This window comes from Centruroides vittatus, unplaced genomic scaffold, assembly GCF_030686945.1.
Source record: "Centruroides vittatus isolate TY-2023 unplaced genomic scaffold, ASM3068694v2 contig_417, whole genome shotgun sequence".
NCBI lineage: Eukaryota > Metazoa > Arthropoda > Arachnida > Scorpiones > Buthidae > Centruroides > Centruroides vittatus.
Window position 1 is genome coordinate 2901155 of NW_027122227.1, and position 19204 is coordinate 2920358.

At 32.3% G+C, this 19204-nt stretch overlaps 1 protein-coding gene across 1 annotated transcript in view; it reads right to left on the reverse strand.

Annotated features, from left to right (window-relative positions):
• Positions 1 to 13998, reverse strand: part of LOC136976680 (protein FAM204A-like) — a 30312-nt gene extending 16314 nt beyond the window's left edge. Inside the window, exons 1-3 of the mRNA XM_067272043.1 lie at positions 13915 to 13998; positions 11246 to 11382; positions 8608 to 8774 (exon numbers count right to left, since the gene is read on the reverse strand). Coding sequence (XP_067128144.1) covers positions 8608 to 8774; positions 11246 to 11380 — 302 coding nt within the window. The 5' untranslated portion in view covers positions 11381 to 11382; positions 13915 to 13998. The remainder of the gene's footprint in view (positions 1 to 8607; positions 8775 to 11245; positions 11383 to 13914) is intronic.
• Between the last annotated feature and the right edge of the window lie 5206 nt (positions 13999 to 19204).

Sequence of the window (19204 nt, forward strand, 5' to 3'; positions counted from 1 at the left end):
AATTTTAATATTATTTTTATCAATTTTACAATTGAAAATACTACAATGTTGATACCAGGGAAATTTTCTGTATTTTAGACATATAGCCATTTCATTTCCTTTAAGTTTCTTCTCTAGTTTACACTTGGTTTCTCTTAAATAACATTTAGGTTGAGAACACGTGCATGACAGTTTGTATAATACCCCTGCGATATTTAGTCATTAATATTGTTCCTTTTGTGCTTTATTAATTAAGAATGAAATTCATTACGTTAGATAACCTATTTTTTTTGATAGGCTGTAATATAAACAAAAACATCATTAAATTGACTTTTGTATTTTTCATATAAACAATTTATATATGGGAAAAAAGCATACTGATAATTTATTTTTTCAATTTTTACTTTATATCTGTTAATCATATAATTTTTTATCATAATTCTATACAACTTTTTATGAGGAACTTATTAAAAATTTAAAATGAATAATATTAATTAAATCAGATATAAATACCTTTGAAATCAAAAATTATCAGAAGTGGTTCAATAAAATGTAAAATCCATAAATTTTATTGCCACAAATCAGGGTTGTTTTCTACAAACTGCTTCAAGCAAACATTCAAATAATACTCTTTATTGACAGTTTGGCCAATCATAAAAAATTCCTAATGCACAACACTATGACAATTGGAAAAAACACAATCAACCTGACCTTAATTTTTGACTAACTTTGATATGAACTTTTTGGTTTTGTTTTTGAGTGCCATTCACTTAATCGTTGAGTTGTTTTGGTGTCAAAAGTATAGATCTATGTTTCATCACCTGTAATAATGCATTTTTAAGAATGATTTGTCTTGAGAAAACATTTCATCACCCACTTGAATGTGCAATTTTTAAAAAAATTCAATGTTTTCAGAACAACTCGAGAAGAAATGCATTGCAAGCACAAATGATTTTTTAAAATTGCTTGAAAAGATCTAAATAATACTGGAACACATTCAATAATGTCCCTAATTGTTAACTGATGATCAATGAGCATCAAATCTCTAACTTGAACAATGTGTTGTTCATTAGTTGAAGTAGATAGTCTACTAGACCATGCTTCATATTCAACATGTTCTCTGCCTTCCTTGAACATCTTGTACCACTTAAAAACTGTTTTTTTTTGATAGACTGTCATTACCAAAGGCTTTTTGCAACATTTCCGATGCTTTTATAGCAGTAATTCCATTGTGAAAATAAAATTTAATGCACATCTTTGCTCAATTACACTAGACATTTAAAAAAATTGCCAGTGCAAAAATTCTTTACATACAAAACAAGCATTTATTTGCTAATGAAAACAGACAATGACATACAGATTGCTGCTATATGTCAATGAAAGTTGTACCAAATGAGGAAAAAAAATAACAACAACAACGGCACACTTTCTTGAATGTACACAGTTTAAATGAACCATTCCTAATACTTTTTGATCACAGTAGTATAAGATTAGTAAAAACATCTTTAGTAGAATTTATTGTATATTTTTGTGTATAGAGCATATATATGTGTATGTACAGATATGTAATATTAAGACAATTATTAAATATTCCATGACTTTTCTCCCTATCTATAACAACAATTATATTTGCTGTTATAACAAATAAAAATAAATGAAAATACAGTAAACCTCTATATTTGTAATATTGGATATTCATCACATTTTGATGACTTCCTCCCCATATTCATCAGTATTTTCTGTATTCATCATAAATCCCAACACCAGTAGTGACACTACAATCTCACACCTGCGCCAATCAGCTAGCTGTGTTAACTTAGTATTGCCAATTTAGCAAATTTTTTGCTAGATTTAATAAATTTATGAACAATCTAGCTATGCAAATTACCTAATTATAACGGCCTAGCTATTTTTATAATGCTACTTAGCTATAAAAAAAATCAAAAAATTTTAATGGAACAATATGACTTGAATATTTTTATTAAACATCTAGCTATAAATTTAAATTTTGTCAGCTAGCTGTAGTTAATCAGTCTGTGCATTTGGGACATTGAACATTATTCCAATGACGTCCTTAATTTGTGCAGTCGTCATGTGTTACTGGTTTCTTGCGTTGATTATTTTCAAAAACTCAAATTCCAATGGCTCCAACAAAGCACACTGAAGAAAAACAGCAGAAAAGGAAAGCTGTTAGAACAACAATAGAGATTTAAAAAAATTATTGCTAAGTCTGAAAATGAACAAAGTAGAGAGGTTGTGGCAAAAGTTTTCATCTCTAAAATGTGAACATCAAACGTTGTGAACATCAAAGTGCCACCATCCTGTATGCCTAGGAGTTTGACAATGGCATTTAGAGCGTCATTGGAATAAAGTTCAATGTCCCAAATGCCATAATCAAACTTCTTGGCTTACAAGATGGCAGCATTCAACGTTCGACGTTCACATTTTAGAGATGTAAACTTTGACTGTAACCTCTCTAGTGTTTCCAGCTTAGCCAAAGAATTTAATATGCCTTGGAATTACCTGATGTTTTAATTGATGGTATGTCTTCTTCTAAGCCAGGGCTTCTTAAATTATGGTTTGCGACCCCATTTGGGGTCGCTTAGCGAAATCTTGGGGTCACGAGATTTTAATGCAAAATATTGAAAATAATTTGTGAGAATTTGAAAATGGCATGCTTTGTGTCGTAGGTTCCGTGAGTTGCACTTTGTGTCACTTCTGGTGCAGCGAGACAACGATTCAGCAACACTGATTGTAGTGTGAACTACTGTAGTGTTGTTGCTTTTCAGTGTATTCAGTTGTCTCTGTTCCATTGTAACACAAGAGTGAACTGTGGTAGTACACCATTATTGTTTTTGCAAATTTGTATATATCTTCAATATATATGTATATTTTCATTGTATTTCATATGTATATTGCGAAATGTTCATATATCTTTATTTTATATTTTTTTTTTTTTTGGAGTTGCAAAAAAAATCACAATCATAAATGGGGTCATGAATAAAAAAAGTTTAAGAAGCCCTATTTTAAACAATAATAAACTTACTGTTTTCCCTCTTCTACCACTATACTGTATTTATTTAGTATACAAAGATAAACTTTTACAAAGAACAAAATTTTTATTTGTGAAAGAAAGTAAAAATGTATTCCCTGTGTGCTAAGACATATTTTGTATTAGACAGTGCTATGTTGGTGAGCTTCACAATTTTTTGGTCATAGGTCACTGTCTTGTTTGGTCTGTTACATCTCTATGTGGCACGATGTCTCCCCTCATTCAGCTTTTATATAACTGTATATTTCTGTGCATCATTAGATTTGTTTATTTGCTTCATTTTCTGACAGGTTATGGGCCCAGGATTGCTTACAAGGAAAGAATATCTAGTATAAGAAGTAAGTAAATGGATTTATTATCTAATACGGTATGGCGAGTCCTAGTGGATTCTCAAATACTGAGAAGTTGAACGAAGACAATGACAAACTTTGGAAAATACAGATGAGAAGTGTTCTCGTGTATCTGTAGAAATATGTTGACAGTACTGAAATAAAACCAGAAAGAAGCCCAGAGAAATGGATCAAGCAAAACACAAAGGTGTTGGCACTAATAAATCTAAGCCTTAGTCTTAGGCAGTTGAACCATGTGAAAAACGCCGAAACATCTAGAGAAGAGTGGGACGGACAGCAATATTCCAGTCAAGAGGCCCTGTTAGAAAAGCAACATTGTACAAACAGTTACTACAAATGGAAAAAGAGCAGAATACAACGATTATACAGTATGTAAATGAGTTCACGAGTAAAGCTGATCAACTGAAGGAAGCAGGAATAGAAATCCCAGAAGAATTACTATCAATTATGCTCCTCGGATCACTACTGGATGAATATGAAAATTTTAGTGTAGCCATAGAATCACGTAATGACATACCATTGCTCAAAAACCTCAAAGCAAAATTAAAAGAGGAAGAAACAAGACAGAGGGAGCGCATTATGAAGCTTACTTAGAATGAGAGAAGGTACGCATTGTTTTCAAGGGGAAAGTCCGACTGTGTAAAACAGTCACGAACAAACTCGAGGGAAAAAAGTACAAGATTCAGAGGCCAAAGGTTTGATGAAAGATGTGACAGCTGCAGTGAAACTGGACATATCAGTAGAAACTGTAAATCAAAAACAAAGTGAACAGACATAAAAGTTACTAGTAGAGCCCTTACTACAATCACATGCAACGTGGAATTCACAAATGGATCAAAAAAGTGGTATTTAGATAGTGGTGCAACAAGACATATGTGCAACAAAAAATACAAACAAATTCTTAACTCTAGATCAAATTGAACAGTCTAAAGTATATACAGTTGGTATAGGTGATGTGAATCTCAATTTGAAAGTAAATCAATGAGCAATAAGTTCCATAAAACTACAAAACGTATTATATGTACCGAAATTGCGCCATAACCTTTTATTGGTAACAAGTGTCACCGACAAAAAATACATTGTTGTATTTAAGGAGAATTATGCTATCATCAAACATAAAGATGGTACTATGATGCTAACAGCTATGAAATGTGACCATCTATATGTTGTCAATGAAGTGGAAGACCAAATGATGTTTTCAGCAGAAACTACTGATGAAAACCTATTAAAGTGGCACCAAAGATATAGACACATAAACATTAATAATTTAAGAAAAATGAAAATAGAACAACTGATTGAAGATATGGATGACCTTTCAACAAACACAAGAAAATTAAACTGTGAAATATGCCATAGATCCAAAATACATGTTCAACCATTTAAAAAGATGCATCATTGAGAGAAAGAGATTTTGGGTTTAGTGCATTCCAATATATGTGGTCCAATGAAAACTGCCTCATTAAGAGGTGCAAAATACTTTGTAACATTTATTGATGACTGTATCCGCTATATGGAAACTATAATGCTAAAACATTGCTCAGATATTCTCCAAGCATTCAAAGCTTATAAACAAAGAGTTGAAAAACAAACAGGTCATCGAATCAAAAAGCTAAATAAAGATAACAGTAGAGAATATTTATCGAACAAATTTAACAAATTCCTCGAAGAAGAAGGAATCGTACGACAACTAAGTGTCAAATACACCTCACAACAAAATGGTGTAGCAGAATATGCAAATCAGACACTTGTTGAAATGGCAAGGTGCATAATGTCTATCTCAGTCATTATGGGCAGAAGCAATCAATACAGCCACATTTCTACGAAACAGAAGTGCAACAAAAGCCCTCAATGGAAAAACACCGAATGAGCTATGGTTTAAGCATAAACCTTACGTTGGTTTCTTTAAAATTATCAGAAGTAAAACTATAGTGCTGGACAAGACTTGAAAACGAGGAAAATTTCATCTGAAAGGTGATGAGTACGTATTAGTCGGATTCTCAGATGAGTCAAAAGCATATCGACTCTGGAAACCAAGCATGAAGACTGTCATCATAGCACATAACGTGAGATTTGTTGAAACAATCCACACAAGTAACGCTTTTCTGAAGAGTATCTCCACTGAGCAGATTTTGTTGAAACACCAAATGACGTGTGTATAATGCCGCTAAATCAGACAACAGAGATGAACAGTGAAGACAATACAACACTAGATGAAGAGTCTGATAATGAATGTAACGTAGACGAATATCTAGAACAACAATGAGAAATTCAAGAGGAGAGTCACATGGACCAACGAAAATGAGGTCATCCAATAACTCAAAGAATGGGAGAACGCAGAAGACTGAGAAAAGTTTATCAAGTTGTTAAAGGCAAAATTACAGACCCCAAAATGTATCTGAAGCATTAAATCGAGACAATAGAGAAGCATGACTAACCACTATGAAAAAGGAATATGAGAGCCTACATGAGAACAACACATGAAAGCAGAGTATTCAGCTCTAGCTGAAGCTTTGCAAGAAATAACTTACATAAAAAGACTGTTAGTACATATGGGTTTTAAAAGATGTGTAAAGAACCCAACCTGTGTTTACAGCAATAACCAAAGGGCAATACAGTTATCGAAGAACACAATTTTTCACAAGCATAGTAAACATATTGATGTAAGCTATCACATCACTACTCAAGAATTAGTCAAAAAGAGGGAAATTGTGATTTATTATTTCAGGACGAACCTAATAAACGCAGATGTCCTAACAAAACTGCTAAAGGGAATTAAGTTTGATAGATTTGTGAAAACGTTAAAATTAAAATAATTTGCTACTTTGGAAGAACACCGGCACAACTCAAAAAAGTGTGATTTTTTGATTACGTCATAATCAAAATGAAAATGTAGTAAATTTTGATGTGTAAAAGTGTCATAAAAGTAACTTGCATATTCGGCCACTAGGAAGCAGTTATGTCAGTGTTGAATTATGAAAACCTACTCTAGCCATTGGGGAAACAGTGTCACATTGTCCGCAGTTCAGCAAAATTTGAACAGTTAACTTGTCGATTTTGTTTCGACAGTGTCACATTTCAAGAAGTGCCATCTGTTTGTTAATTGTTTTGGAAGACAAACGACACATTTTGGATTACGCCAGTGTTCTCTATAAAAAAGTAAGTAAATACATCCATTGAGTGTTGCTTCACATTGAATTTTCGTCGATGTTAAGCCTAACAAAAATTTTTATAATAGTAATCGTCGTTAAATCGTTAAAAATTATTTCTTTCGTTTGTACAAACAAAATAAATATAGTGAAAAATATAAAAACAAAAACAATTTATACTCTAGAAGTTAATCTAGTATCAAAAACATTTTATTTAGTCCTGACACAGTCCTTCTGGAATGCTAACAGAGGCTAAAAAGGCCGGACTGTTGTGGTTAATTGATAAAAATGTAGTCCCAAAATATTACTTTGATTTTTATAATAACTTGTAGGGTAAGTTCTCTGTACTGATTTTTTATGTAATAATAATATAAGGGAATAAAAAATTCAAAAGAATTGCAAGACTGATTGTTTTGGTTCAAATAATTTTGTTTGTGTATGTTGTGTTTATAAAATAAAATTATTTTCTTGTAATTAATTATTGTTTCAATTAATTGCCCTTTATACATATAAAAGCTAAAATTTATTTTTTTAAGTGTCACAAGTCAAAGCTGTTTAGTTCAAATTGAAGACTTTTTTGGAGAAAAGTGTCACAAGTCGAAACCATTAGGGTATTTTAATTTATTTTCTTCTTATATTTAGATTAAAAGAAAAAAAAACCATGGAAAAGTTACCTTTAAGAATGCACTTTAAACAACATAAAAGATATTGCTGGTGTTATTTTATGGAGATAAGTGATAATCAATTAAACTTTGGTTAAATCTTTGAATGGGATTTTCTCAAAACTAGTAATTTTGAGTTGTGCTGGTGTTCTTCCAAAGTAGAGAATTGATATTTGTTATGTATATAGCACACAGCGATAGAGAGAGTGTGAAAGAAAGTAAAAATGTAATCCCTGTGTGCTAAGACATGTTTTGTATTAGACGGCACTATGTTGGCAAGCTTCACATTTTTTTGGTCATAGGTCACCATCTTGTTTGGTCTGCTATGTCTATGTGTGGCACAGTATCTTCCTTCATTCAGCTTTTATTCATGTTACATATAACTGTATATTTCTGTGCATCGTTAGATTCGTTTATTTGATTCATTTTCTGGCATTATTCTTGTATTTTTTTTTTAAAGGATGGGAACAAATTAATTGAATATCAATTATTTATTATGATAAAAATTGTTTCTATATTTGTCATTTTCCATATTCATTAATCCTTAGGAACAGATTAATGATGAATATAGAGGTTCCACTGTACTACAATATTTTACAAATAAAATTAAAATTCATCAAGATATTAACTTAGTAATTAACTATCAATATAGGCTTCACAGATATTAAAAGTTTATGTATGTTTCTAATTAAAAACAATTTCATGCCTATCCTACTCCTGCTGTCTTTAAATATATTTAAAATTTTTAGACAAGCAATTTTAATAGTATTGAAAGAGGACTGTCATTCTTATACAGTATCTCATTATCTAAATGCTTGTAATATATTCATATGCTTTCTGTGTTTTCACAAATTTATCCCTTGCAATTATTTCTAATAATTCTGTGTGTTTTTATTTAATTTTTCTGTATCTTTTGGTAAATTTCTGCTTTAAGATTATGCCAATTTTTCTGCAAAGCAGTTTTTTTAGCACACTCCACAATGGTGGTGAAGTGCTTATGCTAGGACTTTTGTCTGTCTGTCAGATATCCACGTGCATGAGCAATGACTTCACTTTCGTTATTCTAAGTATTATGTTCCGTTCAATCCATTTATTGTGCATGTCCACACGCATGTGCAACAACTTCTTGATTCCAAGAATTTATAAAATTTATTTTAAACAAAATTATTATTTGATTCACTTTTGTGGAGTGTGCTCTATCAGATTGGTTTTCCAAGCTTATTTAGTCTTATACTCATTCTTCTGCATCTCAAAATTACATGTATTCATTCTAGTTATAAAATATTTCAAGATTTTAAATAAAGCTATTTTATCTTAACAAATAAACACAGCAATATTATTATTATCTTTTAAATTATGTAAATAAATAGAAACAAATTATATATATATTTTTTTCCTAAAAAATATTTATTACATACTTTTCATTTGTATCTTCTCCAATTTCATCATCAATTGCCTTCATTAAGTGAGGATCACGATAAATTTTTTTCAAAAGTCTATAATTTTTCCTTTTTTCTCTTCTTTGTTCTAATTTAAAATCTATTTCTCTTTGCTTCTCAAGTTTTTGCTTAATTTGATCAAATCTCTGGGTAACAAATATTAAATTAATAAGTAAATATATTTATAATTGAAAGTGTAAAGTAAAAATTAAGTTCTAGCTGTCTTTTAATTTAAAAAATTAATATATGTACATATTTTTTATATATACATTATTATATTTTTATAATAATAAACATCCTGTATTGCAAACAAAATATGCAAACATGTTGAAGAACACAACATTCTTACAGAGCAACAAAAAAGGTTGTCGTAGAAATCACAGGGATGCAAAGAACAGTTACTCATAGATTCAGTCATTCTACGGCAAGCACACAAACATACACATGGCATATATAGACTACAGAAAAGCATTCGACAGTGTTCCACACAGTTGGCTGCTACATATTCTACACTTGTACAAAATACATCTATCATTCATTGCATTCTTCCAAGCATTCTTCCTACATTCACTATGCAGCACTGAAAAACAACACTACATCTCATGGTTAGTAACACTTCCATACAAACAAACCAAATATTCATTAGGTGAGGAATTTTTCAAGGAGATTCCTTGAGTCCTCTCTGGTTCTGCTTAGCCCTGAACCCATTATCCAACATGTTAAACAACACGCAATATGGTTACAATATCAGACATGAAAAAACAACACAGTTTACACTGTCATATCTCATGTACATAGATGACAAAATACTTTATGCATCCACACAAAAACAACTTCATCAACTCCTATAAATCACACATTCATACACCAAGGACATACAAATGGAGTTTGGCCTAGACAAATGCAAAACACTTCACATAGAAAAAGGAATCCCGAAGAAAAAAGATTTTGCACTTGGAAATGGAGACATTATTGAATTCATGGAAGAGGCGAGTTCTACAAGTATTTAGGATTCCAACAGGCCAAACTAACAGAACATGCACAAATAAAGCAAAGATTAATTAAAGAATACCAAAGTAGGTTAAATGCTATTCTCAGAACAAAGTTAAATGCAAAACACACAGTTAAAGCAATATGTCATCCCAGTACTCACACAGATCTTGAGCAACTCCAAACAAAAACAACACTCACTAAACATAAACAACATCCTCCTAAATCCGCCATAGAAAGACTAACCCTTCCACATAAAGATGGTGTACGTGGCCTGATTGACATAGTTAACCTTCACTACAAACAAATACGGACATTGCGAGAGTTCTTCTACAAAAAGCAAGAAACATCACAGTTACATAAAGCAGTAACTCTAGCAGACTCGAATAACACACCATTAAATTTACCCTCACAACATTGGACATGACACAACATATAAGAAGCATAGACACTGTTAAGCAATTGTGGGCTCAAAAGGCACTCCATGGCAGGCATCCTTATGACCTGGCCCAGGATTTTGTTGACAAAACTGCGTCAAACAGCTGGTTAGCTCGGGGATGCCTCTTTGGGGAGACGAAAGGATTCATGATCGCCATACAGGATCAGGTCATAAATACTAAAAACTACAGAAACACATACTCAAAGATACAACACTCACAAATGACACATGCAGAAAATGTCACATCATGCCAGAAACTATACAACACATCACTTCCAGTTGCAAGCTCTTGGCACACACAGATTATTTACATACATAATCAAGTAGCAAATATAATACTTCAAGAGCTTGCAAAGAAACACAAATTAGCAGACATCCATGAACCATACTACAAATACATTCCACAGACAGTATTGAAAAACAACACGCCAAAATGTACTATGACAGAGCCATAATCACAGATAAAACAATTTACCACAACAGACCAGACATCACACTCATTGACAAACACAATAAAATCACATACATTATAGACATATCATTCCAAACACCCACAATGTACAAAATACATTCACTGAAAAAATTAGCAAGTACACAGAACTTGCCCAGGAAATAAGGCATCTGTGGAGGATGGATAGAATGCTTATTGTACTGTACCTGTCATTCTCTCCTCTACAGGTGTCATACCACACACACTACACAAAAGCCTGGGCACATTACAATTGAATAGAAATACATACATCACACTACAGAAGGCCACTATATTGAATACATGTCATATTGTGAGAAAATTCCAGAATACAGACACACACTGATACACTTCTTTGATTTTTGTTTTGGTTACTATGCCTTGAATTTGGTCCGGCATAGTACACAGCCACCTGAGTATATCTCACATAACCTAACACAATAATAATAACATATATATGCAGTGCTCTTTTACTAAAATAATTACTGCTTGTATACATATATGGTGACTGAACATTCATGTAGTAGTATTGTTTTTACTGAAATTATTATTATTATTGTTATTACAAAATACATGTAACATATTAAAAACACATATACATTCATTCATATCAATTTTCTGTCAATAGTAAAGTTCGGTTTAACCGAACAAGAATTATTTATAAAAACAAGTGGTCATCATTAAAAAACATTATACTATATTTAAAGAATACTACTCACAGTTTGAAAAGTTTCATTACATTTTTCTAATTTATTATTAATATCCGTTTCTTCTTTACCATCCTTTTTAAATTTTTTAACATTCCATATGTTGATGTCTTCTAAATTTGTTTCAGATTCTGAAGAATCACTCATAACTAAACAAGCAAATTAAATATAATATTACTAATTCATTTATATAACAAAAAATTATAAAAACGATGGAGTCAGACTATTTCACTTCTTCTTACATAATTGTAAAATACACAAAAAATATATTTTTCTTTCTCCTCTGACTTATGGATATCTTATAACTTCAAAAAAATTTTTTAAAACATTGTATCAACAATGAATAAAAAAGAATTAAAGTTAAAAAAGGTAAAAAGGAGATCAACTTGCAAAGAAAACTTTTATTTACATTAATAAACCTCCTAAATGCATTTCGCCTAGAGGTCCAATCATACACAGTTCATGCTTTAATTCTTTTTTATTCATTGTTGATACAATGTTTTAAAAAAATTTTTTGAAGTTATAAGATATCCATAAGTCAGAGGGAAAAGAAAAATATATTTTTCGTGTATTTTACAATTACGTAAGAAGAAGTCATTTATATAACTTTATCCATACACATTTAACTTTATATGGAATGTTTTAATAGACTTAACATTATAATTTAATTCATCAAAATATGCTAAAATAATTACATTAACTTTTTATTAAATGAATTGTGTGTATATATATATATATACAGGGTGGGCCAGCGAAAACGAAATGGCAGAGTGTTCGTGTTCGTCCAAGCAAATCGCTCGGACAGGTCGATTTTACTCTCGAGGGGACATCTTATGCAATAAAGTTTTTGCGAATCTGAATATTAACTAAACAAACATTTTTTTTCGAAATAAATGTTTGTTTAGTTAATACAAAATAAATGAGTTTTTAAAATTTTTTGTTGTCTGTTGCATTCAGAATCGCAAAAACTTTATTGCAAAAGATGTTCCCTCGAGAATAAAATCGACCTGTCTGAGCGATTTGCTTGGACGAACACAAACACTCTGCCGTTTCGTTTTCGCTGGCCCACCCTGTATATATAATTCATTTAATAAAATCCAGTGACAAAGTGGGCAGTTTCCACCAAACCGTTGCCAAGAAAAGAGGTAGGACCTTGTCCTACCTACAGCTATCCACAAAGGATTTGATGACAGACTGTCGCTTCTCTGTCGACATTGGCTTACACTGAACTATCAAAATTCTTTATGTATATTGTTCTCTGTGAGATTGGTTTTGATTCAAAAAAAAGCTTTAAGTCATTTAAATTTAATGTAGTGAGTGATTAGTCCTCTCAATTACTTTAATGATAGGATGCTACCTTGAACATGACAGCTTCTATGGCCTGCAAAATTGCTGATATGACGGTTAATAAAAGTAGTGAAGGCTAATATCTTTTATGTATATTTTTTATATTTTCTTAAAGGTTAAAGGTGTACTTCAGCTATTTGGCAAGATAATCATATTCTCTGTCTTCATGTTTGTTCCCACATGTAGGATGGCAAATAACAGTCATGTCTTAGTACCAATTGCTATCAGGTTTTATTTACAAATTTTAATTATTCACTACTTTTTTACTAATTGTTACAAATGTTTGCAAACTGTTAAAAAATGTATTGTTGTTGGCAATACACATGTACAAAGTTTCAACTAGATCGAAAATTGGGAAGTAGATGAATTGCAACTTTTACCTGGACAGACATCAGACAGACAGACAATAAATTAATAAAAAGCTTTAAATAAAAACACCAACCTTTTTCAGTTAATATTTTAAGTAATCACAAAGATTTTTGATCTCTTGAAGGCCATCTTCAATATTTTCTAGATGGAACACCAGAAAAAAACCTTGAAGATGTCCTTCAAGAGGTTAAAATGTTTTTGATCCAAGCACTTTTGAGATCTCCTGTATGTCCTGAAGATAGCCAAGAGAGCTCAGAAGTACTTAAATTATAATGTTTTAAATTTATCAGTCCAAGAAAATATAGTTTCTTCATTATTATTTCTGAAATATTATATAATTTATAAGAAAAGTTATTTAATTTTCTACTAATGTATCTTTTTGAACTATTATTCCTATTAAATTACATTTCGTGTAGTTTTTGATCTAACATTACAGTCAAGTGACTTCACGATAAAAGTTCACTTACCTTCGTGGGAGATCCAGATTTGAATCTATCATATTCAGTCAGAACTCTCATCATATTTCACGGGCATTTTGAGTTGGATGTCATTTTCCATCTCTTACCCAAACTGTCTGATTTCTATTGTGGATTAAGCTTAACAACACGGAATAAAACAGGCTATGCAGCCCTCGTGTGAGGTTGTCTTACAAGAAATACAAATCTTAATTTAATATTATAAAGTTTGAAATGTAAATTCTTTCATTAACAAATAATTCAAATCTGTTAGGGAAATTTATATTGTACTCAATTGCATAATATCATCAATTTTTTGTTTTTTTTCCATAAGTGTCATTGGTTCATCAAAAATGATTTTAAATCATTATAATTTCAGTAATATTCTAACATAAAAATTAATATATATAATATTTAACCATTCATTACGTTTTAATAATAGAAAGAAACAAGTTTTTTTTATACGAAATCGTTTTTCATACAATCACTATCATTAATCATATTCCTTACCTGTTACAACTATCAAGCTTTCCTCCTACACCACGTGTCCTGTAAACAAATCGACGGCAGCGCCACCACATAATTCTACTTTTATCTTTAAAATGGAGCCATATATTTATTATTATTTTTTAAATACCGTAATAACGATAAATTTGTAAATTATATTATTAACTTATCAGATTTTGTCTTAATTGTAAATAAATTTTTATATTTAATAAAACTTAATATGAAATATATTAGCGAGGTTGAAGCCGCAGTTTTAAACGCGAAAACGTGTGCGTCGGACGTTCAGCGCCGCTTTCCTGTAAGCCTAGAAGTTTGACAATGGCGTTTGGAAAGTCAGTGGAATCATGCTCGACATTCCAAACGCCATTGTCAAACCTCTAGGCTTACAGGAAAACGGCGCTGAACGTCCGACGTACACGTTTTCGCGTTTAAAACTTCGGCCTCAACCTCGCTATTAACTATTTGAAGATTCGATATTTATCAAAATAAACATTATAATTTATTTTGAGATTTTTTAGATTTATTTATAATTCTAATAAACAAATTAAAACTTTTTCTTTCCTCCGGACCGAAATTGCCTTGCATAGAAACGGGTGCACCGAAATCGAAAATGACCATGAAAATGCTCTATCGCGCAAGATTTATTTGTTACAAGTATATTTCAGTATGTAGGGAAATAATACGAGTATACTATAAAAATACGGCGCCGTACAACGAACTCTGTTATTTTCACTGTTCCTTTCTCTTTTGAGAGTTCAACGATAATTCTTGAGCATGGCTGGTCCCTGCTAAAGAAATTTAATTTCAGAAATGGCCTGATGTTTCCTTATTCATCGATTGCATCAATCAAGTTGTGTGGAAATATATCGAAGTAAGATATGTCGTATGGTAACACCATTAACTCTGTCACTAGAAAATCGTGGTTATTTCTCAGAAATCCAGTCACCAGAGCTTTGAATGAATGCCGAGCGACTAATTCGATAGGTTTTAGCTTTGACTCAAAGATTTTCGTTTTTAAGGATTTTTTTTTTTTTATTTTAGGACTACAAAGATTTTTTTCTTTTAATTTTGCTGTTGTCGGTTTCGGGAAAACTCCTTGAAAGTAAAGAATTCACTTCCATCGTTTTCCAAGTTCTTCGCGAAGTCTTTCGTTAACTCAAGTTTAATGACGAAGAGGGAAGAGGAATGGTTTCTTAGCGGCATATATTTTACATTTCTTTCTACAGGTATGCATTCTTGTTTCTTTCCCAAATCTCTATTATCACAGTGTTTGTTTGTTTGTTTCCAGACCGATTTACAGACGCAGTCGTAAACACCTCTTGAATAATTTACAATATTTGCTTAATTTGATTAATTTACTTTGAATAATTACATCAATAATTTTCCAAGTAAGACGATAACCTTAAAATCGGCACAGATTATCGATAAACGTTTAGGAATTTTTCGAGGGTAATCCATCCGGATATGTTGGGCCCCGTTCCTGGCCACTCGGCCGCCCCATTGTGGGCTCGATTGAACCCATAACGGGTCTTTTTTTTTAACTCTTTCTGCCCTGTGGGCACTAAGAGGGTCTCTTATAGCAAGCCCATTATGGGTTCGGCCAGGCCCACAATGGAGCGGCCGGGTGGTGAGGGACGGGGACCGACATATCCGGACGGACCGACGGCCGGATGGCCGAAGGTGGCAGCCTACCGCTCTGGGGAACCCGGGATCGAATCCGAACGGGTCGATAAATCTCCAGGAATTTTTCGGGGGTGGTCTGTTCGGATATGTCGGGCCCCGTCCCTCACCACCCGGTCGCCCCATTGTGGGCCTGGCCGAACCCTATAATTGGCCTTCTAAAAGAGGCCCTCTTAGTGCCCACAGGGCGGAAAAAGTTAAAAAAATAAAAATAAAAAAAATATCCAGACGAACCACCCCCCGAAAAATTCCTGGGGATTTTTCGACCCGTCCGGATTCGATCCCGGGTCCCCCACGGAGGCAGGTTGCTAACCTTGACCGCTCGGCTATCCGGCCGCTCCCATAACGGGTCTACTAAAACAGCGGTTCCCAACCTTTTTCTGACCAGGGACCACTTTGATTTCATTGTTGTAAGCAGGGACCACAAAGTTTAAGAAAAATAAACTGTGTCAATCTAAAAATAAACTTTAATCAAAACTGTTAACATAAGTAATCGTTAAACGCAAGAGTAACATGCTTTAACAGTACTATTATAATAGAAAACATAACATTTTTAGTAAAAATTAAATTCAGTTTGTATCAATGTGGGAATAATAATTTAAAACGAATAAAAGTTCGCGGACCATATTTTAGCTCTTGCGGACCACTGGTTGGGAACCGCTGTACTAAAAAGAGGCCTTAGTGCCGACAGGGCGGAAAGAATAATCTCCAAGATTACATCTTCACCTGGAGGAAGCTGCCAACAATCGAAGGAAGGGCAAGAGTTGGAAGAAGCGTAGCAGCATTTAGAAGAGGAAAGAAGTACAAAAGGAGTTCAATATACGAATGTTGAACGGTTCATTAAAATGAAACAGCAATGAATGAACTTTTATGATGCTGTAGTAAAACTTATGAAGAATAAAAGGAAACTTACGAAGCATATCACATCAAGATTATTCTCGAAAGCTGATCGCAGGATTCCCGTCCCTACAAGTTAATTCCATTTCTTCGCAATCATCGTTCTTATCAGAGCTCTCTGAAGCGCCTGATAATCCTTCTTATAACTCTGATGATCTGGAACTATTTTGGCTTCAACCCTTCGAAGGATCCGATGACTAAAATAGTAATCTGAGTAATTTCAATGAATAAACTTTAATGTTTTTGGTACAGTACATTTTAATAATTTTTGTTGATAGCATTTTTATATTCTTTAATATGTGAGATGCAAATTAAAGCAGTTTTCAAGTTGGAGTTTCCCTCAGACCATTTCATTATAAACGATAAATAAAACAATTAAACCCCTCGTTTATTGACCTCGCTTAACGACCTAGTCGTACGAACGGAACTCTGTCGTTAAATAAAGAGTGTCTGTATTTAATTTTAAAAAAATTACATACGACAAAGATATACAGTTCAAATAATTATCTTTAAAGAAAAGAATACAGTATATTTTAATTAAAACAAATTAAAAAGAGCTGTTTGAGAAATAAATTAGATAAACCGAACTACACTAGTGTGCAAAACTTAAACAAGAATGTAATTTTTAAGCAGACAGTCATGAAATTGTAGAAGAGGACTTGTTGCGATCAGTACAAAGAACACTCAATTCAGTAGAAAAGTGATTCGTATTTAGGAAGAACACATTCGCGCTGACTGGATGCAAAACGCATGCAATCAGCGCGTCATGCAATCATGCCTCCTTTTTATTGTAGCAAGACTACAATAAAAAGGAGGCTTTGATACCATACTATATGCATTTTATTCATTTTTGAGCTAGTATGCTTTCTTCATCCTTTAGGTACAAAATACTGTCTCTGTATTCTGAATTTCATGTCTCCCAGGTGACATAAGTTCGCCATTTTTGCTGTATAGACCTATAAACTCTAGCTATGTTTATAATCTGCCACGTTTTTATGAAAATTTTGAGTGTTATGTATTCTATAATAAATTATTTAATAATATATATTTTATTTAATAGTGTTTTTGATTTTCACTTTTGGTTCTTTCCCCCTATGAACACTGAAAGAACACGTATTTATCTTGGATTCGACCAGGCAGTGAGGGCGACCGGATAGTGAGGAACAAAGCCTGACATATTCGGAACAGATGATCCATGAAAAATTCCGGGGGGGTTTCTTGCCTGGCGTCAGCCTACCGCTCCAGGAGACAGGATGCGATTCCAAGTCTCTTAGAGAGTTAGGGTGACGCCCGAATCTCCTCAGCCACCCTGCCTTTTAATAGTGGGAATCGTTCGAGTATTAGACCTATATCAGAAAAAATTTTTCCTGTTTGATCAAAACAGAGAATTTTTGCTGATATAATCTTTCCTTCCCATCATCGCCAGTCATCAGAAATCAAGATATCCTCTTTCCCTAATTATGTCATCAACCTGGAAGTTTAAACCGCAAATATATAGGAATTATTTTCAGACAATGTTGACCACTGCAGTAAAAAATAAACGACGGATACTCTCTTACGTCATAAAAGACACGCCTTCCCTTCTTTATCGTCAGCAATCATCAGATACAAGCAAATTCTCCCTTCCCTATAAATTACTAACGTAATACTTGAATGATCCTATGCTTACATTTATAAAAGAAACATTTTTATTGAAAAATATATGCAATACTTAAATTTAAAATACAGTATTATAATAATCTTTCCTCATTTTTCTGATCATGTATTATATGTAAGCACTGAATGAATTGTCAATCTTTCATACATTTCAATAAGTTATGGTTCATAAATTCTAATATTTTCTATTCCGTATTTCTGAATGAATACAATAATTCTGTGTTTCACTCGATGGCTTTGTGCATTGTTGGCCTATTTATAAAATTATGGACCGCATCACTTCCTTACTGACGTCAGTTGTAAGTTCTATACATTCTACTAATTTAAACATCAAACTCAGTGGTGTTGTTAGTTGTGTTAGCTGCTGTATTATGAGATTTAAGTTATGTAATCGATCGTAACAAAATTATTTTGGAAATTACACAGTATTATCTGATTATAATTTATCTTGTTAAATCGATTTAATTTTTCTATTTAGTTTGTCTTTTGTCTGGATACAGACAGAAGTATTATTCATAATTTTTTCAATGCAATTTTTCAAATGAATACAATTGAAAAGGAATTGTATGCAAAACACATTCATAAGTATGAAATTAGCCTGAATATTTTGACGGTAAAATAGTTTGTTTTGTATTATCAGGTAAGAAATATTTATAATCATCAATTTTATTTTGAAAAATCTACTTATTTTTCAAATTTAAAATTCATATTCGCTTTTATTTGAGAAACTGCAAAATAATTTCTTGTATTACTGAGAACCATTATAATACTAATCTCGTTTTTTGATTCGATGGAATATCTATTACAATATCTAAAATACTTTTAAAGAAATTTTTCATTTAGTTTTTTTCTTTAGCTTAACAATAACTACGGTAGACTGGCTCACCGAAAAATTTTCGATTTTCCGGTGGGCCGTTTACTCTGTGCCATTTTTTAATTTTAATATGTTGCATTTTACGTGAGAAAAAGAAATCAATTAACACAATACAAGCGCTGTCTATTGTATTAAATTTTAAAATTCTCATCCAAATTCAGGCCGTAAATTGCTATACGAACAAGA